Source organism: Amyelois transitella, chromosome 14 (genome assembly GCF_032362555.1).
Source record: "Amyelois transitella isolate CPQ chromosome 14, ilAmyTran1.1, whole genome shotgun sequence".
NCBI lineage: Eukaryota > Metazoa > Arthropoda > Insecta > Lepidoptera > Pyralidae > Amyelois > Amyelois transitella.
The window spans coordinates 6,659,693-6,686,779 of record NC_083517.1 but is presented as its reverse complement, the minus strand read 5'-3'; the positions used below and the strand labels follow the sequence as shown (position 1 = coordinate 6,686,779).

The following is a 27,087-nucleotide window of genomic DNA, read 5'->3' as shown; positions in this document are numbered from 1 at the left end:
GACACGATGACCAATATGAACCGAACTCGCGAGAGAGGATACCGTTCTCTCGCAAATACTGCTATCTCGCGAAATAAACAAATAAACTGGTTTTTAGATTCACAATCGAGATCATGTTAAGTGGTTTATTAAGAGTATAAAATTGGAACAAGGGATAAAATAGTACTTTTTGAGGCTAAACAAAAAGCTACAGAAATAGTTTTGTAGTTCCGATGGATATAATATTAAAAATATTGTATAAGTAGAGTTTAGAGTTGTAAGTCAAAAGCAAAAAACCAAATACCTTACTACCCTATACTTAAAAGAAAGAAATATTCACTCGTTTTAAACAAAACAAGAAGTCACGTGAATGCTATAACGCTTAAGTTAAAAAGTTGATTGCGTCTGGGTGCATCTTCAAAAAAGAAATATCGTGTGGGAAAGAATGTGGTTTAAGTGGTTAAGCCTAGGTGGTGGAGACTACAGTAATTGCGCAGGCCTCATAACCATAAACTTGGCCTGTCATTTATTTTGCCTGCATGGGTTTAAAAAAACAATTGAAAGTTCATCTGAGAAGAATTATTGAGAGTCTAGTTTTTGCCTAAAGCTTCGTTCCCATAGTTTTAATTTTCTCTGTTAGAATTATTTTTTGGGAAACAATAATATGAGAAATAATTTGCAAAAACTGACTAAAAACATTAGCTTTTTCAAATCCTTCTTTACTGAATGCCTGACTACTATTACGTGTACTCTAGTGCTTTTTTCTATGTGTATTTCTTTACGTTTCGTTCAATTATGTTGTTAATTTTGGCAATTTTGTCTTTCAAAATCTCGATTAAAAAACCACATCAACAGGCCACAGGTGTTCGCTTAGCACTATGAAAAGAATTTCCCGTAATTCCCTTGGAAATGTACTTAATAACTAGGAATTTGAGTTATTATTAATTATTACGGAGACGGAGCTGTGACAAAAGTTACTTATTTAAATAAGAGGATGTCAGTCATTGAAATATGTGATTGCAATGCTTATGATATTTGCCTTCAATTTATTATTCATACTGAGCATAAAAAATATCTGTGTAATAACATATGATGGAAATTGCAATAAAATAGTTCATGAACACCTGCTTGTGCAATTTTCATATTTGTTTTTTTTTAATAATTAAAATCTGTGATTGCACCTGGCAAAGCAAATATTTCCAACTATAGGGGGAAATATAGTATTATAATAAACATCTCTTATAATAATCTCAATTCTGTCATTAAGCCAAACAGCTGAATGTGGCCTATCACTCTTTTCAAGACTGTTGGCTCTGTCTACCCCGCAAGAGATATAGATGTGACGTATATGTATGTAGGTATGTACAATAAACATGATTATGGGATATAATATCTTTTATTATTTCCTTCATTTTTATTTTGCAAGTTATTAATTAAAGGTATTGACGTAGTTTTGAGCTGTTTTTGAATTACGATGTTTAATCAACATTATTTGATAAGCTTGTATAACTTAAAACTATGGGTACAGTCTAAAATTAAGCCATTCTGAAAGTTATTTCTTCTCTCAGTGAACATCAAAATTGATTGTTACCTACTTGAACAAGAAAGGTGCCGTGTGGTTCCTGGCACCAATAGAAAAAGAATAGGACCTCTTTATCTCTTTCCTATGCCAATCTAAGGTCTGCCGCGCCGATGGATGCATGGCTAGGGGCGAGCCTAGTCTCGAGCGTGCCACTTCCGCCATGGGGTTGGGCGACCCCCAGGTAATGGCTAGCCTTACCCTGGCATGCGGGGCTCTGCTGGGGCGGACAAAATTGTTCCCTTGCGTCTCGTGGGAATCGCATGGATGCAAATTTTTTTAAAGAGCACCTAAATGGCGGCGATGGTGTCCGCACCCCATCACGTCTCGTTCCCGGCGGGAGCGGTATGCGGTCTGCTGAAAGCCGCTTTGCGACGATGAATGTAAGAGGAGGAATGAAGGATAAAATTGAGGAAGTATGTCAGATGATGGGTGAAAGACGGTTGGATGTGTTGTGCGTGAATGAAACGAAGCGGAAAGGATGCGACGCGACGCAGCACGGCCCTTACACGGCGTATTGGTCTGGAATTTCCAGTACCAGCCGAGGCTGTCAAGGGGTCGGTCTAATTCTTTCTGCACGAATGGCTGAGTGTGTGAATGAGTATGAGTGTGTCAGCCCTCGTCTTCTATGGATTAGGCTGAAAGTTGGAATCACTCGGATCTTCGTTCTAGGTGTTTATGCACCTTGGGATGTGGGTTCGAGGGGTACAACATCAGCAAAAAGCGAAAACGAGGAGTTCTGGAATAGTGTAAGAGAAGTATTGAAAGTTACCAAGCCAAATGAGAAGATTATTATGTTAGGTGATTTTAATGGATGGGTGGGTGTAAAGCGTGATGGATATGAAAAGGTGCTTGGTGCGTTTGGTGACGAAAAGGTGAATGATAATGGAAGAAGTGTATTAGAAATTTGTCTAGAGTGGGATCTTTTTGTGTCGAACTCAATGTTTCAACATAAAGAGATCCACACCTATACAAGAGTGGAAGGTATGTTAAAAAGTATGATAGACTTTGTGATTGTAGATGAAAGATTGAAGAACAAAGTGCTGGATACCCGTGCATATCGCGGTGCTGGCATTGACTCGGACCATTTACTGGTGATATCCCGGATAAGGGGTATCTTCAATCGCTGGCGGCACAGGGTAAGGGAGCAAACCAGCGCTTTGGAAAGAGTGAAAGTAGAAAATTTGCAAGATATGGATGTAGGTAAGAAGTATATTAATAGATTGAAGGATGAAATTGAAGATTTAGATGAGAGGAGCAATATTGAAGATGGATGGAAGGAATTTAAAGAAAGAATTGTGAAAGTAGCTGTTGAAGTGTGTGGTGTAAGTAGAAGAAGGAAAGGGAAAAATCACAAAAATGCGTGGATGAGTAAAGATGTGCAAGAACTTGTGCGATTAAAGAAGAAAGCATGGCTGGATTTGTTAGCAGCAAAAGCTAACTTAAGAATGCAAGAGGTTATAGATGAGGATGTGAATGAAGCACGTAAGGAATATAAAAAAATGAAAGATTTAGTTAAGAAAGCTGTGATTAGAAAGAAAGAAGAGTATAAAGAGGATTTTGATAAAAGGCTATCAGAAGACTTTCAGTCAAATCTGAAAGTATTCTGGAAATCCGTAAGGTCAGCCCGAGGAAAAACTATAACCAGAGAGCTGACTAGGATCAGATGCCAGGATGGTAGCGTTGTGAAAGGAGAAGAATGTGTGCTAAAGATATGGAAGGACTATTTTGAGAGTTTATTTGAAAAAAAGGAAGAAAATAAGAAAGAGTTCTGCTATAGCGAAGAAAAAGAGAATGAGGTGGAAGGCGAAATTGAAATGTTTGAAATTGTGGAAGCACTTAAGAGTATGAAAGCGGGTAAGGCTGCCGGGTATGATAGAGTGTCGGTCGAGATGCTTAAAGCAGGAAAAGGCGTCGTAGCTAGACAGTTGTACTGCCTTTTCAATTTGTGTTGGAGAAGCGGCCGAGTACCAAAAGATTGGTGTAAGGCTGTTATTGTGCCACTTTACAAAGGAAAAGGGTCACAACTGGACTGCAAAAATTATCGTGGTATAAGCCTGCTTAGCGTCGTCGGCAAATTGTATGCTAAGGTATTGATTAATAGAGTCAGGAATGAAACTGATGACAAAATATGGGATGCTCAAGCGGGATTTCGAAAGGGAATGGGATGTGCTGATCAGGTCTTTTCTTTGCGGTGCATAGCCGAAAAGTTTTTGGCCAAGAGTCAAAAAGTCTATTGCACTTTCGTGGATTTGGAAAAGGCCTATGACAGAGTTGAGAGGAATGAATTGTGGTCAGCACTTTCTATGCATGGGGTGAGCAGTCTCTTGATACGAGCACTGAAATCCTTATATGAGGATTCGAGTGCTTGTGTCAGGATAAACGGAGCGCACACTGAGTGGTTTAAGATTGAGAAAGGTGTTAGGCAGGGATGTGTTGCGTCACCGTGGCTGTTCAACCTATTTATGGATAGTTGTTTGACAGATTTGAAAGAGTCTGAAAGTGGATTAAGGATGAATGAATTACTCGTCAAATGTCTGCTCTATGCCGACGATCAGGTTATACTGGCGTCATCAGCGGAGGAGTTACAGGAGATGGTAAACTGTATGCATGAAGCTTTAAAAGAGAAAGGAATGAAAGTGAACGTAAGTAAAACTAAAACACTGGTTTTTGAAATGGAGAAAGAAATGACAGCATGTAATATTTTGATTGGAGGAGAAAAAGTTGAGCAAGTGAAAGAGTTTGTATATCTAGGATCAAAGTTTACATCAGATGGCAAGTGTGATAGTGATATTGAAAGGAGAGTGAACGCGGGGAACATGGTGAATGGAGCTTTGCATGCCTTTATGAGCAGTCAGAAACTATCCAAAAAGGCTCGACTGGCTGTGCACAGGGGCGTGTTGGTCCCGACATTAATGTATGGGAGTGAAAGTTGGGTATGGCAAAAGAAGCACGAAAGCAGAATAAATGCAGTGGAAATGAGAGCGTTAAGGAGTATGTTGGGTGTGAAATTGAGTGACCGGATAAGGAACAGCGTGATAAGGGAGTGTTGTGATGTGAAAGAAGATGTAGTTACAGGAATAGAAAAGGGTATGTTGAGATGGTTCGGTCATGTGGAGAGGATGAATGAAAACAGGTTGACTAAGCAGATATACAAGGAGAGTGTGGAGGGAAAGGTCGGGGTGGGAAGACCTAGACGAACATATCTTGATCAAATTAAGGATGTCCTGGTGAAAGGTCAGGTCAAAAGTGCCCGAAACCGCCGAGCTTGCATGAGGAGAGTTATGAATGTGGATGAAGCAAAGGAAGTATGCAGGGATCGTGGCAAGTGGAAAGAGGTAGTCTCTGCCTACCCCTCCGGGAAAGAGGCGTGAGTTTATGTATGTATGTATCTCTTTCCCTTAGATGTCGTTAAAGGAGACAAAGGGATAGGCTTTTACACTTAGGTTTCCACTTTAAGAAGTGGGCTCAATTCTGTCATTAAGCCAAACAGATGAACGTGGCCTTTCAGTCTTTTGATGATTGTGGGATCTGCCTACCCCTCGAGGGATATAGGCGTGATTATATTTAATGTTATGTTAAATAAGAAAATGATTTTTTATTGCTTTCGTACCTAACTTTTACATCAAGGCTTAGAACTGAAAAAAGATGAAACGGGAGGGAAACTTGATCACACAAACAATCATGATTGTTATCTTCAAATTTATTTTTTTTATCATTTAATCATCTTTGCCATTGCTTGTTGTAGATATTTCTTTTGCATTCTTCCATCTGAAACAAAAAAGGTTGATAACATTATAATAGTAACAATTTACCAATTCTGAAATCGTCTTGCACAAAAAATAAAAACCTCTAATAGTTTTATACTTCAGGTACTATTATAAAATATGATGTGACCGATTATGATTGAAATCTTTTTGCTTTCTAACTTTTATGAAAGCGATTTTTTTTTATTATTTCGTCATAGTTTACTTAGTTGGCAACACTGTTACGTACAGGACTCGAACTCTACAGCAATGAATGTTTATTTTGTTACTGTTTAGAGTTGATCTCAGTAAATAAAAGATAATTACGTTTTGAATGTTAGTACGCTGTTGATGCTATGGAGGGGGCCTTCCACAAACAGCCAGATGAAGAGACTAGTCACGTAGCATAACACCGTGAGGCCCAATGAATTCAAAATCTAAAAATAAAACATTTTTAAGCTATTAAAAACACTGAAATGATAAATATAATATAAATATTACGTAATTTCATAAACACGTTTTTATCCATTTTATTTTTATTTATTTATTTTTACAGGACAAATTACACAGATTGAGTTAGTCTCGAAGTAAGTTCGAGACTTGTGTTACGAGATACTAACTCAAAGATAATATATTTTATAATAAATACTTATATAAATAAACATCCAAGACCCAGGCCAATTAGAGAAAGTTCTTTTCTCATCATGCCCTAGCCGGGATTCGAACCCGGGACCTTCGGTGTCACAGACAAGCGTACTACCGCTGCGCCACAGAGGCCGTCATTACGGTGTAAACATAGCCAATAGTCTCCAAAAGACTGAAAAGACCGGTTGAGTTGCGTGACTTAATGACTGTATTTATTGTGTTGTGATTGATAATGGCTAATAAACTGGAATTCTTCTTTTTAGGTGATGGGCTTATAATCTGTTACTATTTGAATTACCCATCATTAAGCCAAAAAGCTGACCGCGGCCATTCAGTTTTTTTGGGACTGTTGGCTCTGTCTACTCTGCAAGGAATATGGACTTCTTTGTATGTAATTAAGTATGTATATATTTACTATTTTCTTTAGTGATATTTCCTATGTGCAACATTATATGTATTTTGCCGTATTTCCTTTTTTTGATGTGGGTAGGTAAAAACACCACTTACGACTTGATAAAGATCACATTGCACCAAGCTGCGTTGGGAACCCACATAAAGCAATAACAATGGATATTGCACCAAATACGCAGCGTACGAGAGTCTACTAATAGGAACGAATGGAAACCACTCAAACACTTTCTGAAGTACGGCTGAAACAAATAAAAAATTATAAATTATAAATTGCTCTTTCTTTGATGACTTATTGCTTTCCAGATTAGGTATACCGATTAGGCCTGATTCTCTAAGGATACCATAGTAAATTTGTTTTATATACCTATTTAGTGATTCAATTGAACGTATGAGTTAATTGGTGATAGGATTCAGACGAGCGTACTCATAGAGGCAATTCAAATACCCGGTAACAAATATACTTTTCAGCTATTGCCTCGTGCAAGACTTTTCTATGTTAGACGGTAGGTACCTACATTTTCTTTTTTACTGTGAAGGAAAACATAGCTAGAAATCTTCAGGCAACTATGTGACGAAATTATCATGAAAGGTAGCTAGCAAGTTTCATATTTAGGGACATTGTTAATCAATAACACGCTTAACTTTATAAGTAATATATAAAATCAATAAAATACTAGTTTAAAAGAAAATAGTGCACACAGTCTCATAATTTTTGTGCGCTTGCCACGCGAATCCAGCGAAACGGCTCGCTGCCGCGTACACCTCCTTATTTTTTACTTTTTTTCGAACGAGTATCAGATACTGATTGCCTTCTTTCAATGCAATGCATTTACCAGACACCCCGTTTAAACGGGACCTGTCACGGAGGTGAAACGGCGTGCCGGTCGTGGCTTTGTGTAATTACGAACGTGTATAGGCATATCTTGGACTCTTCCCTAAGGAGCATGTCACCGAGATGAACAACAGGAGGATGATAATGTTATGTAGATAGTACCGATGCACAGCGTAGGAAAACGCTTCGAGCAAAGGTGATAGAAAATAATTGCTACCATCAATATAACATCCTAATTTTTTTTATGGTTCAATGGTAAACTAGTTACTGTTTATATATTTTGTACAATACTTACGTATATTTCCGTATTCGGACATGCCAATAATAGTGCATATTGAGATGCCCCACAGGGCTCGGTGAGTTGCGGCATAAATAGTTGAGTGTACAGTCACGTCGGTACTCACAAAATAGTAGAAATAGCCTCCGTAGAGGCCCATGTGCATTATAAACAAAGCAACTGCTACCGCCGTATATGACCATAACTGAAAATATAATAAAAATTTATAAAATACTAGCTGTTGCCCGCGACTTCGTCCGCGTAAGTTTCGAGTTGAATCTTGATCATACAGTCAGATACAGACAGACAGACAAAAAATGTAAAAAAAAATTCTTTATCCATTGCAGTCAAAATACTAAATGTACAGACAAAATATTTTTACCGTTTTATTATATGTGATTTTCAGATTTTTTAAATAAAATACTCAATCATCATAAAAAAAAATTAATAAAAAAATATCTTATTTTTGTTGGGGTTCGAACTTGGACCGCCAACTTTACAGTCTCAAATAGGTGAAAAGGCACAGATGAAAATGATCAATGACCAATGACTAATCCATTCATAGTCACTTAAAACATCGTGAGGAAACCTACACATACAGGCTGGATGCTGTAAACATGAATCCAATACGGGTTAGGTTTACCAACAAAGGTTGCGGAGGTTAGATGGGAATCGCTTCGTGTAAAAACCTAGCTTACCCAATCCAGGATTCACGGTCAAAAGAATATCCTGGGCACCTCTCCAGAGATGTGACGATGGAACCAGAACTTAAACATACAAGGAAGAAGACACAAAAAATAACTATCACGTCTATATCATTCAGCTGTATGGCTACATCAGCGCTACAAGGAGAATCCAAAGTTTAATAGCCATTCTCTTAGTCTCCTTTCACGACATCCAAGGAAAAGATATAGAGTGGTCCTATTCTAAAGTACCAGGAACCACACGGAAAAAAGTAAAATTTGATTTAAGTGGACAATTTGACCTTCTTTGAAGCTTCTTGAGCTCAGAAGAACCTTTAATTATATTCTTGTGTTTATGTTCTATATATATGTTTTCTCTTTGACGTTACTTTGTATTTGTGTGTGTTTCTTACGAGTACATGAAATGATACAATTTTCTTGACACGATTAGATTTTTAGAGCATTTAAAAATAAGACAGAGAGAAAGCATTACTATACTTACCTGTGCAAAACATTTTCTGTAATTGTTTGGTTTATACGTGTACATGATATACCCCATCGCCGCTCCAATCAGGAATGGAGGCGCGTGTGTATATGGCTGCATATAAACATCATAAAAAACTGTTGATTCTCTAACGCTGAAAGAATTCGCAGTTTCTCGTAACATTTATTACCTGATATTTTACTTTTATCAAATGAAGTTATCACTCCTCATTGTTCGAAGTAAAGTTATATATGTCTACATTGCAAGTGATTTGTTTCTTTTATAACTATGTACTATTTTCTTGTTACTGTGTAAATTTCTATGCAATAAAGATATTACATACATACATATATATATAATAAAGTATATATATATATATATATATCTTTATTTATTATATCTGGCTACATGTAAACATCATAAAAAATATTTAGTAATATATACCCAGTTTAATGAGGTTATGAGTAATAATTTGAGTTTGATTTTATTTTTAACATACCTTTCAACAGAAGGTTTTCCCAATGGTCTGAAGTTTCTGAAATGAATAATATTTACCTATATCCATCATTTCTTTATCTATTACGGGGTAGACAGGGCCAAGCCTTGATTTTAACCACTGTAAAAGGACTTGCAGTGCCTCGTTTCGCTTTAGCTCAAAACTCCCCATTATTTCAGTTTAAGGAAAGCAGTTACACGAGGTCAAAGGAATGGGTTTGTGACTGAATTCATGAAATCACGTCTGTATCCCTTGCGGGGTAGACAGAGCTAGCTAAGAAAAGACAGTCTGGAAAGACTGAAAGGCCAAGATCGGCTATTAGGCTTAATGATAGAATTCAGATTCAAATAATGACAGGTTGTTAGCCCATCGCCTAAAAGAAGAATCCCAAGTCTATCCCTTAGTCACTTTTAACGACATCCATGGGAAAGAGTTTAGAAAAAATATTTGTAACTAGCTGTTACAAAGAAGATCCCTTTCATTAGACTAATTATTTTTATCCTATTTTTGTTTGGCATAACGAGTTACGCATACTATTTTTTGTCAAAATAGTTTTTTGGCATAATTGGTTTTGGCATACTATTTCAATAGGCATAAATATAGTTTAGAATAATTTATTTCTTGCGCGGACCAGATGTAGTGTAATGCGCTATAAGGCGAGTACTTCTTAGGTTAGGTAAGGTTAGGTTATGCTAATAGTAGGTATCCTTAAAGAAATATTCCTAAAAAGTTATGCCAAATAATATTATGCGTAACAATTATTATGCTAAACGAAGGTATGCCATGTAAAATTATGACACAAAATTTTATACTAATAGATAGAGAACCGTTACAAACTACTTGCTGCTACTTCGTCCGCGTAAATTTCGAGTTGAATTTACAATATCTATACATATAATAAAACAGTAAAAATCATTTTTTTCACTCATTTATATGTTATTATTATGTTTGTTATTTTTATATAAATGACATTGAATTTCAAATTTCGTAACTTATTTGCAGGCAAACTCATGCCTTGTGTTCATTCAAATGACGATAACTTTTTTTTAGTGAACCGATCTTTAAATGTTTTTCTGAGTAAAAATAAAGCAATTGGTAAAAGTTTTAAGTAAATCGGTTCAGTACTTTCGGAGATAAGCGTGATCATACATAAACAAAAAATTAAAAAAATTTTTGCTTTGACACTTAGAACGAATAATAATTCGTTCTAAGTGTCCCTCTATCCATTTCAGTCAAAAATGTACAGATAAAATATTTTTACTGTTTTATTATATGTATAGATTATATTTAAACTGATTTTACTTATTTCCAGCTTGTTAGGAATTATCGCAACGACCGGGCTAGAATTGAAGTTCAAATATTAAGAGGTTGCTTGTCCATCGCCTTAAAGAAGAATTCCAAGTTTATTAGCCTTTCCTTAGATTGACTCTTACAATCTACACGGGAAGAGAAACAGCTGGCACGCACTACTTTTTTTCTTCGCTACCAGACCAACATGGCCCCGACTGATGAACGGTATATGTTCTATGCCAACGCAGTAAATAGAATTAAAATAAACATAGATAACTCACTCAAAACCATTGAAAGGTATAGGACTCAATTTATGCCAACAGTTAATTAGTCCACTTTGAATCATTCCCAAGACAACTGTAAGGGAAAGCAATAATTTTCCTAGTCGTTTGTTTTTTTGATAAACCCAGAACAGTATTGCTGCTATTATACTAAGTTGAAAGTCGCAGGACACTTGCCAGGCTACCAGGTTGCACTGAAAGGCAAAACAATAAACATTAAATCATAAGATAATTTTTATGTATTTTACCACATATCTCGGGCATTTATATTGCGCGAGAAACTATCGATGTTACACGTTATTCTGCCTTTGGCGGAAACACTCTGTCCATTTTCGCTTCATAATAGAAGCGAAACAGGAATGGATTTATCGCGCGTGATAAAAACGACGTCGCATGGGCCGCTACAGGGGCTGATCGACTTCTACGATCTTCTTCTACTTCTTTGTCGTTACCTTTTCTCACTTTCTACGTGGGGTCGGCACAGCAATTACTTCTGTCAATTGCCTTCTACGATCTGCGCGAGATTAAGTCTAGAAACCATATGATGTTTAGCCGGATAAGACAGTTGGGCGTTCTGTCTTATTTCGGATCAAATTCATACTTTAAATGTATTCATGCACCGCAGGTACTTTGGTTTAACCTTAGACTAAGTTACAGTTTAATGTGTCAAATATTGTGCCAGTACGAGTATTACCATGTTTCTTGGCTCCAAGATGTTTTGAATCATCAAAATGCTACGCCACCAGTTGGTTTTACATGACTCTATGTCTGCTTGTGGTAAAGTATTCCACAGAGGACCATCGCCAACGTATGGCAGTACCAAAGCGATGATACCAGCAATGAACATTGCAGCCACTGTTAACCTGAAATCAGGCAATTAATAACATACTTATTGTTACATGAAAATAAGATAAAGCAAGATATATTATATGAAGACGTAACAAATAGGTAGAATAACTCTCATTAATTCAATTCAATCAGAATATTTAAAGCACATTTGTTGGTAACAAAGGACCTGACTGATTATAGATATGTGTGCTAAGTAAAACTATTTGCTATTTAGTTACTACATACATATGGTCACGTCTATATCCCTTGCGGGGTAGACAGAGCCAACAGTCTGGAAAAGACTGAATGGCCACGTTCAGCTATTTGGCTTAATGATAGAATTGAGATTCGAATAGTGACAGGTTGCTAGCCTATCGCCTAAAAAAGAATCCCAAGTTTGTGAGCCAATCCCTTATTCGCCTTTTACGACATCCATGGGAAAGAAGTGGAGTGGTTCTATTCTTTTTTGTATTGGTGCCGGGAACCACACGGCTTTTAGTATTTAGTTACTATGGTCATGATAGCATAGATAGGTTTTAAAAAAGACACTTATATGGGCAATTTATTTGATTATATAAAATCGTATCCTCATCATATATTTTTTGGCTTATAATGCGAAAAGACAAACCTGATATACCGCTTCCACATAAATTTCAAAGGACTTTTTCGTTTGTCGGAAAACATTCCTTTCATGAACAGTAATCCGGAGATGGTGAAAAAGGAGTCTGTCATCAAATCCAGGTGCAGTAAACTAGCACTTGTCATACGAACTAACTACAAAAATTAAGAGGAATCAAAAAGAAAATATTATCTGCAGCTAGGAGATATAAGTTAGTTACTCCTGTATTGTTTAGTTTAGGTAGACAAAGCCAAGAGACGTCATGATCGTGGCCTTTCAGTATTTTTAAGTCTGTTGACTCTGTCTACTCCATAAGGGATGGGAGGGAAGGGAAAATTATAAATGTGAAAGTAAGTTTATTTGTTTGTCACCTCTTCACGGGTTATATAAAACTTAGTCTAGAGAAGGACATAGAGTAATTCATCCCGGTAAAAACTATAGTTCTTGTGGGATTTGCGGAAAACCTGTATTTTTTGTAGGTGGCGGTGGTAACTTGTACTCGGTAACTTAACTTCAGATTTATATATATAGGAGATAAAAAGTGTTTTGTGTCTTGAAATGTAATCATTTTGGACTTACTTCTTCAGCGTCCATAAAATTGATCACCGTAAGAAACAAGTTCATTTGTACCATGTGGCCTGATATGATCAGAACTGACGAAAGGATACGCATTATATTCATTGAAAATATTTCGCTACCTCGGAGTATTGTCAGTTCTTCCATGTTTCTTTTTAAGCTAAATGATTTTGCCAACGCGCCAACTGAAATGAAACCAATAAACGTAGGTAAACAAAAATAGAAATAATATACTGATACTGGTCAATAAATGACGATGAGTGCCGTGTCCAGCATTTTAATAAAGGTCCAAAGGTGGGGCGACATCGAAAGCGAAAAGTCGAAATTATGCCAGCAAAGATTTCACGGACTGGAGCATATATACAACCTCCGACACAACATCATCGGTTGCCCAGGCATAACACCTAGCCTGGCGGAAGATCTTCCCTATAGTGGCGGTTGAGCCGAATTATCGCTTCCGCTACAAAGGAAAAAGCAATTTCACTTGGTGTAATAATTGTGGTTGAAGCTGAGTTAGTCTACTTGTTATCATGTATAAAGATGTTGTTAGATGGGAATCACGTTCACACTTTTTTTCAACTTGTAACTCTTGACAGAAAATGTCTGTTGGTGTCTTTGGCGGATCTGAAGTTACTCCCCAAGGAAAACGCAACTGAGAGAAAAGACGAAATAATTATGACCCCAATGACTGACATTTTTCCAGGCGTATCAGCAGTTACGAACAGACGAAACATAAACGTTGAATTTACATTACGTCTCTTTCCCGAAAGAGTTGGTAGAGACTAAAGAATACTATAAAAAAATATCTGTTAATATGATACGGTAACACTTACCAAATGTATTAGGAGGTGATTTAAGGGTTGATAAGTAGTAAGTACAAGACACCGTCATCAATATAAATGAAACTGTAAAAATTCTGAAAATAGCAAAATATGGTTAACGCAAGCAGACATAAATACTAAGGCTTTATTCTTTAATTGTATGAGCCTTCGATTGACTGTTATTTTTCGGGCGGGAAGAAGTAGTGGCACACCGCTACATATCTTTTCGCTTCCAGAACAGCATAGAAGCATTGAGTAATAATATTCTAGGCTAGTAATTTATGTAGGTAGGTATTGACTATGTGTAATAATTGGGCATTCAACAGATGCTCTCCAGTTGTAGCAGCAGGTCAAAATCTTTACAGATACTTACACAAATAAGTAAAATGCTAATGAAGTTTGCTCAGGCTCTCCAGATCTACAGTAAGACACATTGATGTTTGTAGTATTGTCCATGGGAGACAAATGGCTGGTCTGCATGTAAGCTCGGGTTATCTTGGCCACCGAATGTGGTTCGCAGACCTTGGGTATACAAAGTCCCCAAAAAAGTTTTGATAAGCTTTTTTTAAAAGTCGTCCTTTTCTAAAACATCGAATAAAATTGATAAAAGAGACGTTTCATTTTCATAACATTCAATGTAGCATAACATTACATATAATCACGTCCATATCCCTTACGGGGTAGACATAGCCAACAGTCATCAAAAGACTGAAAGGCAATTCCAAAAATATGATAAACAAACGTATTAAAAAAGTAGGAATACGTACATAACTTTTACGTCATTGTACCTATAAATAACATCCCATGACATTTTTTTTATTCTGATGTCATTTCACAAATAGACAAAAATATGAAAGAAGTTAAACAATGACTCATTAGAAATTTTGCAGAAAAAATGTGATGTTTGTCAGAAGTATAGAAGTAGTAAAATTTGAATTTCTGATACGAGTTTCACACGTCGGGAAGCGGACCCTGGACCTCGATGCGTAGCAGTGAAGTGTGTTACTAGGAAATCGAAAATATGAAAAGAGCCATGATTTTAACGAAAGATTGTCAGTACTACTTCTAGAAATATTTTTTATGAGACTAAACAATATTCCTTGTTTTTTACTTTACAGATTCTCTTATAATTTATTTTTAATAATTTTCCTGTGTAATACTTCTCCATTAGTGATTGTGCCGGTTCAGCTGTATTTAGTATTTCAGTAATTAGGATTATTATCGAATCCTAATCGAATCAAATCAAAGCTCGGGAAAACATTGGTGCTTTTAGAAACAGTTATTTGTTAGCTGCATAGAAATTTATACAGTAAGCGGTTCTACGTGCTCTTTTACCTCTGCTTGTTAGTTCATGTCCGTACGATTACTACAAGTAAGTTCCGAATGGCATCCTAGATTATACAAGATGGTTGATACCTTAGGCGTTCTCGAATGGTTAAAACAAAACCTAACTTACATTTAAATAGAGGTCTGTTGTAACATTAGGATTTCTAGAAAATATTTCCTTCTTTAGCTTGTTTGTCAATGAAACTTCATTCATACAGTACTTGAATGATGGAACGTGTCCAGAGTGGTCGAAAACACGATGAGAAGACAGACATTCGTCGTAGTTACCCAAGTGACTCAGGGCTCCATATAATTGCCCAGTCGGTAATTGCATTGAATCCACATCTGCAACAAATTTAATACTTAAAAAAAACTAAAGGAAGCAATTTTTCGAAGGAAGGTGTATACCTGCGAGTATACATAAGTATATATGGTATCATGTATTAAAACAAGAAAGATGACGGAATTTAGGCAGAATAGAATAATGTATTCTAATAGATGTTGGAAGAATATTACCTTAAATGAAAGCGAAAGTACTACATGAAAACTTCAGCTTCAAGAAGTTATTTATAATTTTTTATTTTATTTATTATTTTCAAAATCTGGCAGTAATGTTACGCAATGTCTGTTAGGCTTATGATTTAGAAAGTGTCTGCCTATCAAAGGAGGCTTGATGAATGTAAATATATAATTAGGCTTATAACAAAAAAATATAACCAAGTTATGCTTACACCAGACGGCCCACATTGTGAAGTTTTTCGCATGTGTTAATGTAGCTATCATTGTGTCAATACATAGGGCCTCATCGTTGGTCCACTGTTGCGATTTGAGGGACAGCATCAATACATCTATATTTGTGAGAGGGCGCGTCGTCGTTTTTACTTGACCTGAATAAAAAGTACAAAGACTCTCAAATTTTTTTAATTACACTCAACAGTCGCCTAGGAAGACCACAATGAATGAGTGTTTTAAAAGACAAAATTTAAAACGAGCAGAACATATAACAACAGAATTTACCATTAAAAATAATTAAAACAAAGCATTAAATATTTACAAAACGTTTTGGTTTTAAACTAGCAGCCGGACGTAAAAAATACTCTTTTTTGACGAAGATTGGCGATCATTATAGTGATTAATATAAGATATGTATAAACGTTGTGAGAGTTCGAATCACTATTGTCTAATTTAATTCTATTGTAACGGGAATCTGCCGTGTGGTTCCCGGCACCATTACAAAAGAATAGGACCACTCCATCTCTTTCCCACGGATGTCGTAAGAGCCGACTAAGGGATAGACTTGGGATTCCTCTTTAATGTAAATCCCTGCCAATCTAAGGTCTGCCGCGCCGATGGATGCATGGCTAGGGGCGAGCCTAGTCTCGAGCGTGCCACTTCCGCCATGGGGTTGGGCGACCCCCAGGTAATGGCTAGCCTTACCCTGGCATGCGGGGCTCTGCTGGGGCGGACAAAATTTTTCCCTAGCGTCTCGTGGGAATCGCATTATGAACCTTAAAAAGCATATAAATGGCGGCGATGGTGTCCGCACCCCATCACGTCTCGTTCCCGGCGGGAGCGGTATGCGGTCTGCTGAAAGCCGCTTTGCGACGATGAATGTAAGAGGAGGAATGAAGGATAAGATTGAGGAAGTATGCCAGATGATGGATGAAAGACGTTTGGATGTGTTGTGCGTGAATGAAACGAAGCGGAAAGGATGCGACGCGACGCAGCACGGCCCTTACACGGCGTATTGGTCTGGAATTTCCAGTACCAGCCGAGGCTGTCAAGGGGTCGGTCTAATTCTTTCTGCACGAATGGCTGAGTGCGTGAATGAGTATGAGTGTGTCAGCCCTCGTCTTCTATGGATTAGGCTGAAAGTTGGAATCACTCGGATCTTCGTTCTAGGTGTTTATGCACCTTGGGATGTGGGTTCGAGGGGTACAACATCAGCAAAAAGCGAAAACGAGGAGTTCTGGAATAGTGTAAGAGAAGTATTGAAAGTTACCAAGCCAAATGAGAAGATTATTATGTTAGGTGATTTTAATGGATGGGTGGGTGTAAAGCGTGATGGATATGAAAAGGTGCTTGGTGCGTTTGGTGACGAAAAGGTGAATGATAATGGAAGAAGTGTATTAGAAATTTGTCTAGAGTGGGATCTTTTTGTGTCGAACTCAATGTTTCAACATAAAGAGATCCACACCTACACAAGAGTGGAAGGTATTTTAAAAAGTATGATAGACTTTGTGATTGTAGATGAAAGATTGAAGAACAAAGTGCTGGATACCCGTGCATATCGCGGTGCTGGCATTGACTCGGACCATTTACTGGTGATATCCCGGATAAGGGGTATCTTCAATCGCTGGCGGCACAGGGTAAGGGAGCAAACCAGCGCTTTGGAAAGAGTAAAAGTAGAAAATTTGCAAGATATGGATGTAGGTAAGAAGTATATTAATAGACTGAAGGATGAATTTGAAGATTTAGAGGAAATGAGCGATATTGAAGATGGATGGAAGGAATTTAAAGAAAGAATTGTGAAAGTAGCTGTTGAAGTGTGTGGTGTAAGTAGAAGAAGGAAAGGAAAAAAATCACAAAAATGCGTGGATGAGTAAAGATGTGCAAGAACTTGTGCGATTAAAGAAGAAAGCATGGCTGGATTTGTTAGCAGCAAAAGCTAACTTAAGAATGCAAGAGGTTATAGATGAAGATGTGAATGAAGCACGTAAGGAATATAAGAAAATGAAAGATTTGGTTAAGAAAGCTGTGATTAGAAAGAAAGAAGAGTATAAAGAGGATTTTGATAAAAGGCTATCAGAAGACTTTCAGTCAAATCTGAAAGTATTCTGGAAATCCGTAAGGTCAGCCCGAGGAAATACTATAACCAGAGAGCTGACTAGGATCAGATGCCAGGATGGTAGCGTTGTGAAAGGAGAAGAATGTGTACTAAAGATATGGAAGGACTATTTTGAAAGTTTATTTGAAAAAAAGGAAGGAAATAAGAAAGATTTCTGCTATAGCGAAGAAAAAGAGAATGAGATGGAAGGCGAAATTGAAATGTTCGAAATTGTGGAAGCACTTAAGAGTATGAAAGCGGGAAAGGCTGCTGGGTGTGATAGAGTGTCGGTCGAGATGCTTAAAGCAGGAAAAGGCGTAGTAGCTAGTCAGTTGTACTGCCTTTTCAATTTGTGTTGGAGAAGCGGCCGAGTACCAAAAGATTGGTGTAAGGCTGTTATCGTGCCACTTTACAAAGGAAAAGGGTCACAGCTGGACTGCAAAAATTATCGTGGTATAAGCCTGCTTAGCGTCGTCGGCAAATTGTATGCTAAGGTATTGATTAATAGAGTCAGGAATGAAACTGATGACAAAATATGGGATGCTCAAGCGGGATTTCGAAAGGGAATGGGATGTACTGATCAGGTCTTTTCCTTGCGGTGCATAGCCGAAAAGTTTTTGGCCAAGAGTCAAAAAGTCTATTGCACATTCGTAGATCTGGAAAAGGCCTATGACAGAGTTGAGAGGAATGAATTGTGGTCAGCACTTTCTATGCATGGGGTGAGCAGTCTCTTAATACGAGCACTGAAATCCTTATATGAGGATTCGAGTGCTTGTGTCAGGATAAACGGAGCGCACACTGAGTGGTTTAAGATTGAGAAAGGCGTTAGGCAAGGATGTGTTGCGTCACCGTGGCTGTTCAACCTATTTATGGATAGCTGTTTGACAGATTTGAAAGAGTCTAAAAGTGGATTAAGGATGAATGAGTTACTCGTCAAATGTCTGCTCTATGCCGACGATCAGGTTATACTGGCGTCATCAGCGGAGGAGTTACAGGAGATGGTAAACTGTATGCATGAAGCTTTAAAAGAGAAAGGAATGAAAGTGAACGTAAGTAAAACTAAAACACTGGTTTTTGAAATGGAGAAAGAAATGACAGCATGTAATATTTTGATTGGAGGAGAAAAAGTGGAGCAAGTGAAAGAGTTTGTATATCTAGGATCAAAGTTTACATCAGATGGTAAGTATGATAGTGATATTGAAAGGAGAGTGAACGCGGGGAACATGGTGAATGGAGCTTTGCATGCCTTTATGAGCAGTCAGAAACTATCCAAAAAGGCTCGACTGGCTGTGCACAGGGGCGTGTTGGTCCCGACATTAATGTATGGGAGTGAAAGTTGGGTATGGCAAAAGAAGCATGAAAGCAGAATAAATGCAGTGGAAATGAGAGCGTTAAGGAGTATGATGGGTGTGAAATTGAGTGACAGGATAAGGAACAGCGTGATAAGGGAATGTTGTGATGTGAAAGAAGATGTAGTTACAGGAATAGAAAAGGGTATGTTAAGATGGTTCGGTCATGTGGAGAGGATGAATGAAAGCAGGTTGACTAAGCAGATATACAAGGAGAGTGTGGAGGGAAAGGTCGGAGTGGGAAGACCTAGACGAACGTATCTTGATCAAATTAAGGACGTCCTGGTAAAGGGCCAGGTCAAAAGTACCCGAAACCGCCGAGCTTGTATGAAGAGAGTTATGAATGTGGACGAAGCGAAAGAAGTATGCAGAGATCGTGGCAAGTGGAAAGAGGTAGTCTCTGCCTACCCCTCCGGGAAAGAGGCGTGATTTTATGTATGTATGTATGTATGTAACGGGAATCAACGCTCAATTGTATTATTTTTTAAAAGGAATATGATTTACAAATAAAGCTTGTTATAAATATACCTCAACTTACCGATTCCTAAAAACACTAAAAGAATCCCAGCTAAATCCATTTTGACCATTTTGAATAATTTCATTATCACTTTTTATTTTAATAAGTAGTGTTTTATTAATGCCATCTGAAATGCCTGTTTTACTAAGCACTATACCAATTACAAATGGACAAATTATTAAGAATGTTCAGTTTCAAGGAAATTTTTTTTTATAAAAAAAAACGTGGAATAATAATGTAAGGGAAAAAAACTACGGATAAGTTAGTGCGAGTCGAGCTCGCATAGTGAGGGTTCAGTTCAACTTTTTTAAGAATAACGTTATCAAAAACATGTTAATGTAAAAATATTGCTAAGACCAATCTACGTCGCTTACCCTATGAAAAACTCAGAGAACATGGACAAATTGGCCGAGTTAGATACTTATAGTTCCATATAAACCAGAGAAGTGGTAAGACCTCATAAATCTAAAAAGTTTTAAATTTCTATAGCCAAAATAAAATAAATATCTAACATTTTGACAAGTTTTGTTATACCAAGCTAGGTATTAAAATAGGTATACCAAACTACTTTTGTTTATATACATAGTCTACACATGTTTCCACTTGCCACGATTCCGGCATTCTTCTTTCAGCCGTCGGTTTCGGGTACTCTTGACCTGATCTTTTGCCAGAACGTCTTCGACTTACTTAGTTTATTTAGGCTTGAGAATATTTTCCGATATAAAAATAATCGACGTATTTTCATTTCAGTAAGATATTTTTAAAACAGGCAAGTAGCCTGATAAACTGTTTTTTAGTTGTTATAGATACTATAATCGTTCTAGACAATTTTATGAATTGAAATAACATTAAATGTGTTCGTACATACATACATACATAAAATCACGCCTCTTCCCGGGGGGGGGGGGTAGGCAGAGACTACCTCTTTCCACTTGCCACGATCTCTGCATACTTCCTTCGCTTCATCCACATTCATAACTCTCTTCATGCAAGCTCGGCGGTTTCGGGTACTTTTGATGTTGACTTTTGATATGTTCGTAATCTCAAGTAAAAGAGGGAACCACATATCTGGGTTACGATACTATAGATAGTTATCGGAAATATTGTGTGCGTATGTGATATTTACATATCTACCTAATTTATGTACTTAACTTAACTCCATTCTACAATCGATTGTATTGTAATTAGTTTTGAATTTATAATTTGATATTACGTAGCACATACATATTTTGTGCTATTATGTAGTGAGAGAATTGAAAAGTGATCTGGCATCTGTAATATCTAACCTAACAATCACAAAAAGACGACATATTATTGAACATATTGGATAGAATTCATTAAAAACAAACCAAAGAAATCGATATACATATATGTTATTCCAGTGCATTAATAAAAATATATTCTTATTACAGCCCGTCTATCCCAAGCCCATAAGGAGATGCTGCGTTAGTTGTGAAGTAGTAGTTCCCTGGCAAACTGAAAAAGAGTGAAAAGATTACATAAGTCAATAAAAAAATAAGTAAATATTATAATGTATATATTGTACTCTATACGAGTATATCTCGACATATTATGTATGACATACTGGTTGCATTAATCCACAGCAAACATAAAAATCTACAGAAAGACAACGAGGCTGTAAATAAATTTATGTAAAACATTTTTTACATAATGGTGTCAGTGATAATTTAGAATTATTAGAATACAACGTACATGTGCGTATATAAATAATTTAAATTAATATAAACTCACGGATTTTCCGAATACACTCCAACTTCTAAAATATTGGCTTTTCTTTCTTCATCCGTGTATTTCCTCCATTTTCTGAAGTTCGGCGCCTGACTACCTATTATTGTCCCTCGGTGAACCACTGAATCTAATAATATCTCCCAACTTCTATTGTGATTGCACAAATCTGTAATAAAAATACATAATAAAAACACACTTATAATTTCTTTCCCGGGAGTGTAGATAGTAACTGCAGCTTTCCATGATTCCTGCATACCTACTTCTTTCGCTTCATCCACGTCCAAATTACTGTAAAAAGCTTTTGTCTCTTGAATTCTAAGAAAATATGACAACGCAATCTAACGTTTACCAGAAACTACTAATAGATTTCGAGTTATTCCCTATGTTTATATTGTTGTTGTTATGCTCGTTCAATTATTTCACATTGCAGATTGAATTATATATGTGTCTTTATATAAAGACTTATTTGTTTCAGCACAACTTGAGTTTTTAAATGTGTTTCTAACTATTGATCAAGGCTTTTTTCCTACAGTCAGTCTTGAAGAAATCGTATTTAATTTAATCGAATAATGTGCCGACCCCACGTAATGAGTGGGACCTACCCTCAGGGGAGAAAGCAGGATTGTTTTTCTTGTCGCAGCCAGGTTGTGTGACGGTCCCGGTGCTGTAGTTAGGCCAGAAGTCCACAGTGCCCAGGGATCGTTTATACCCATACCGGCTGGGGTCCGAGTGGACCACCGAAACAAAACCCGCAGACTTAGGGTTAAGTCTAACTGCTAGCGGTTTATTTTCAAACCCTACCGATGCAGGATCCAACCCTGTAATCCTGAGGAAAATATTTACATTAACTTTTGCCCCGGGCTTTGTTTATATGGAAATTTCCAAAACATCCCATTCCAAGAAAGATGATATATCTATATGCGTGCTAATGGTTTTGAAATTGAAGATGACCCCGAACTGGACAAAGTGAAAAAAATTACAGTATCCACGTACCATGGTAACATGACCCCTCTGGCCAATAGTGTATTACCAGTTATACCGAAAATGTGGGCTCCTAGAGAATGGCCCACCAAATGTGTTTTGTTCAGATTAATACCAGCAGCTGAAAGATTTAAAAGGGCGTCGGCAAAATCTACCCCTAGCTGAAAGAATAAAAATAGAAGTTCTAGTTTTTAAACGATCACGTCTGCACCAGTTTTGTTTAAAAATTAACCACTCAAACGTTGAACAGTCTACAACAACGGTTCAATGCTTAATATTGTTTTGCCGTTTTAAATTTATCTGTGGATTTTATGTATGTATTACATATTAGATTTACTTTAATTCAGCTATCCCTATTTATATTATAAAGAGACAAGATTTGTTATTTATATTGTGTAAGGAAATTTGGCAATGAAGAGAAAAAAGGGGGAATGTAAGTTCAACGCAGGTGGATTTAGTCGTCTTATGACAAACTATTCTTACTTCCCTATTTAGTAATAGAATATAATAAACACGAAAATTTTTGTAACTTTGATTGTTTGTTTGTAAGACTTACTCTTTTGGCGTTAGGATAAGCCCAATTCAAGTAAGAGTTAAACATGCTGGGTAGAACTGGAGCTGCTAGTTCTTGCCAGTTCAGCAACGCCACATTATAACCACCTTGGTTAAGATAAGTAGTGATAACGGCTGTTACAGCTGGGCCATTGGGAAAACCTGAAAATCACGACGGAACGACTAATACATATATGTATGTATCGTAAAGATTTGTATTGGAAATTGTTAAACAATTTTGAAAATAAAGGCGTTGTCTCGATACCTACTTGTCTTTGGAGTAATAGAATTTATTAGCTGAGAAATGCTGCTTTTGGTTACAATATTTTTTATATCTAATACAAGATAATTCATTGAGGATACTCATCTATCGATGCCTTAATTTACAGACAAATTTTTAACTTGATTCGATCTCAACTTGATTTACTGAGGTAAAAAATATATCTAGTTTTAAGAATTTAATAATTCAAATTTCTGAGGCCTAGGAACTCTTTATTACGATATTACGTACCTGAAAATCCATGTGTAAAAATGATTGTTGTCTTTTTAGGATCGTACCATGATGTAAAAACTATTTCTCTGGCATTGTTCAAAGGAAACTCAATAAAATCATCAAAGGAACTGAAAATAAGTTGAATAGTAACTTCAAAGATTTTAAAATGATTATGAAAAATGATACTTAAGAGTAATTTCGAAGCTTATTTTATAAAGATTTTTGTGTAAATTAAGCAACGACCCACTGCAGTAATTAATTAAAAACCAAAATAGCGTGTGGATGTAATAGGAGATGATCATAGTCTAGACCAGGGCGCTCTATATGAGACCTACGGAGCCTCGTAGCTCACACCTGGCATGAGTTCCAGCAATAGTGTTATCTAGTGCAGAAGGCCTAGAAACCCACTTGCCGCAGTTTTTAATAAAAAAAGTATTAAATTACCTTTTATAAAATCTTAATTTGGCAACATCATCATAATCATCATTACTGAGTTCATTTATATTACCGAGGGCTGGAAATAATAATAAAACATACATGTAAGAAAAACATATTTTCTTTCAAATGGAATATCAAAAACCAAGGAATAGAATATAAAGATGTAAAATGAATAAAAAAAATATAAGGGCAAATCACACAGACAGCTAGCCTCAATGTAAGTTCGAGACTTGGGTTATATGGCAAAGGTACCTACTATCTCAGTGATACTGTATTTAAAAAAATGTTCTTCAATATATAAACTTTCAAGACCCAGGCCAATCATAAAAATATTATTTTATTAACTTAATATTTAAAAGTATTTCTACTACATCTAAGGATCTTACCGGAACCAAATAAAAGGACAGCGATGCAAATCTCACTGATCATGGCTACCATTTTCACGAAGTGATTTATGACTGAAATGGCAAGACGGTTATATAGGGGCTGCTATCAAAATGGCCTCAATTTTTTTCAGCCATGACATATTTTGTTAGCCATAAACACTATCTCAATTTGGGCTTTCAGACGTCTCATTATAATTATTATTAATTTGAGTTACTTAGTTCAGTAAATACCACTATGCATACAACACTATTTTGTTTAAATATGATCGCTAGATCAACTATGAAATTTGTTAAATTGGAGTAATATTCATTTAGCTACGTCGTATTTGCATTGGTACCTAGTTTCTTAGAACTTCAGAAAATAATTCTTATGAATATTATGTCACTGTTTATTTATTTTGAACGTCGACTTAGTAGTCTTTTTTTTCATAAATTTTAATTTGTCGCTAAAATATAAAGTTGGGACTATTGGGTGCATATAAACAAATTGTTATTATGGGTTGACTTCTAAGTATACCTTAGAGTATATTAAGTAAAAAATATAATTTGAAAAATGAAAGAAATTATACCTGGGATGGTTCAAAAAATGAAGTCAGTAGGAATTACTTAACCGACCATTATATTCTTTGACCATAACGCCCAACCCCAAATCAAACCTATTATCTATATCAGTTGTGACTTCCGTTGGTATAGTGATTTGTAATATTTACCTTAACACCACGTATTGTTCACCTAAGTTTATGTTGGAAGACATAATTTTTATGAAAATAATTTTTGTAAAGTAGCATAAGAAATAGGTGTGATATAGAATCATACGTGTAAGACTCAGATTTACACTTTACCGGTTTTCATACAAATAAATAAAATTATGAATATAGATGAAGCAAAAGAAGTATGCAGGATGTGACAAGGGGAAACGTGCCCACTTCTTTCAAAAGTTCAAAAAAAAATAAAACAAAGTTTTACTGTAACATACTATTTTATTTTATATTAATATCCTTCGCATTAAGTAATAATTATTATCGCTTACATTTCTTAATTTGGAATGGTAATATTATTATCCTTTAACTTAAAAAATAAATAAAAAAATCAAACTTCACCTGAATCACTGTGTAGAACGCATGCAAAATATTTGTTTGCTAAGCAAAATTAAGGAACGTAGCAAAGAGTTTTAATGACTCTTTGGTTTGACTGAGATAGAATATTTAGACAAGAAAATAAAAATAGTTAATTCGAAAAACACGTTGCAAAAGCATTCATCACCCCTTAATAATCAGCGTCAAACTCTAATTGCAAAAACAATGTCCTGTCTTTCATGACAAGATTTCACTTAAATCTAAGTTATTTTTTTCCATTATTAAAATTGTTATTTGTACATAAAAAATAATACAGTGCCAACAACCACGATAAACTATAATAATTAAGATATAATTATACGATAGTGGATACAAAACGACATAAACATTTAAGGATCACTTTATTGCTAATGAATAACAACCTTGCAGCCGGCTTTTCACATGATCTCTTTAATTTAATGTTTTTTTAATATAAATAACAACCAGAAACAAGAATAATTGCACCAATAATAGAAACAAAACAAAAATGGAACGGATTTGTAGAAAGAATAAAGACAGAAGAATGAGAAGAAGTAAAAGGTCAAAAAAGGATATTAACCATAAAATGCAAATCAGTCCCGGTATAGATACTTCTCGCAGGTTAGGCATAATGCAGGTTAAATTAATTATAAGGCAACGATCCAGTAGGCAATTATATGTCTGCCACTTAAATAAAATCTATGTGATTTATTAATTAAAAAGAAAGTTATTATTCTATTCATTGGTGCAACTGACAGGTACATAAAACACTTTCCTTCAAATTATAGCCAAATTATACACATATTTTCAAGGCTAGGAAATTTTGAGAAAAGCATACTTACAAAATACTAGAAGGCAGCTACTCATTTACCTTATTTCTTAAGTTAACTCGACTGCCAAAAATCGTTACACACAGAAAACTATGAAATAAGTTAAGTGTGTAACAGTGGTAGGTACTTAACACTATATCTACAAAGTAATATCATAGTTGAATAACATTATATCACTGCAAGCTATAAATTTTCTTTGAACAATGATTAAATATTGAACCAGTATATGTTGGTATGCAGAAAAATCAACTTAACGACGGCATACAAAATCTAATAGTGCCGTGTTTTATCTCAAAGTAATATCGCGTTCATTTAGTACTGACGCATTTTTAGGCGCTTGTGTTATGGCCCTTCTTAATGTGAATCATATTGGTTTATCTTACGAAGTTTAAGAAATCTACACCATCGGTTACATTCTCAAATAATATTCAGTTACAAATAGCAACTTTTTATGCTACATTGCAAACATTCACTTCGGGTCCCATTTTTATTTAAATCTATGACTGAGACATGCAATATACATCAGGCAAGAATATCAAATCAGTTGAAAATCACCTTCCGAGTCGCACTCGAGTAGATTGTCACGTCTGTCGAGTTGCGAGTGTGATATTCCGTTCCACGAGTACGAGACTAGTAATTCACGAATTAGATTCTTTATTTCATTCAGTACTGGCGATCGTCGTAAATATAGATGGCTTCTCCGGCGGATTCCTTGAGTGGGGGTGGTGGTGGAGGGAAGTCGAGGTCGCCGGGGCGGAAGAGTTTGGAGGCATTTGGTGCGGGGGAGGCGGGCGCGGGGGAGCCGCTGCCGGGGGAGCCGCCGCCGCGACGCTTCACGCCGCTCGGTGAAGACGCCGCGCGGAACGATGATCGCCGCGCTAGTCTGTGACAAATAAATATGTAATACAATCTCCTTTGAGTGAGAGAGTCGGTGCCGAATCGGTAAGGTTTAAAATGTGTGTTGCGCAGAAAGGCACAGATTCGAATCCCACCTCGGT

The 27,087-nt window shown here is 36.3% G+C and overlaps 3 protein-coding genes across 4 annotated transcripts in view; all 3 read right to left on the bottom strand.

Moving 5' to 3' along the window:
• Positions 1 to 5,246: 5,246 nt before the first annotated feature.
• LOC106132320 (O-acyltransferase like protein) lies at positions 5,247 to 19,748 on the bottom strand. The gene is made up of 15 exons (XM_013331687.2): positions 19,588 to 19,748; positions 15,605 to 15,760; positions 15,004 to 15,218; positions 13,921 to 14,129; positions 13,560 to 13,642; positions 12,730 to 12,911; positions 12,160 to 12,305; positions 11,398 to 11,566; positions 10,704 to 10,897; positions 9,136 to 9,171; positions 8,655 to 8,790; positions 7,488 to 7,674; positions 6,457 to 6,599; positions 5,632 to 5,741; positions 5,247 to 5,329 (listed from the first exon to the last, which is right to left on the bottom strand). The coding sequence occupies exons 1-15, from the start codon at positions 19,649 to 19,651 to the stop codon at positions 5,278 to 5,280; spliced, it is 2,082 nt and encodes a 693-aa protein (XP_013187141.1). The 5' UTR covers positions 19,652 to 19,748; the 3' UTR covers positions 5,247 to 5,277.
• A 982-nt stretch (positions 19,749 to 20,730) lies between these two features.
• Positions 20,731 to 24,217, bottom strand: LOC106132279 (lipase member H-B-like). Its single transcript, XM_013331639.2, has 8 exons — positions 24,166 to 24,217; positions 23,786 to 23,855; positions 23,360 to 23,469; positions 22,853 to 23,010; positions 22,309 to 22,457; positions 21,918 to 22,141; positions 21,319 to 21,481; positions 20,731 to 21,042 (listed from the first exon to the last, which is right to left on the bottom strand). Exons 1-8 carry the CDS (start codon positions 24,215 to 24,217, stop codon positions 20,973 to 20,975), a joined length of 996 nt encoding a protein of 331 aa, XP_013187093.1. The 3' UTR covers positions 20,731 to 20,972.
• Positions 24,218 to 25,125: 908 nt separating this feature from the next.
• Positions 25,126 to 27,087, bottom strand: part of LOC106132373 (uncharacterized) — a 65,170-nt gene continuing 63,208 nt past the window's right edge. For both annotated transcript variants that reach the window (XM_060947676.1, XM_013331758.2), the window contains exon 13: positions 25,126 to 26,972. In XM_060947676.1, the coding sequence (XP_060803659.1) occupies positions 26,753 to 26,972 (220 nt within the window). In that variant the 3' untranslated portion in view covers positions 25,126 to 26,752. The remainder of the gene's footprint in view (positions 26,973 to 27,087) is intronic.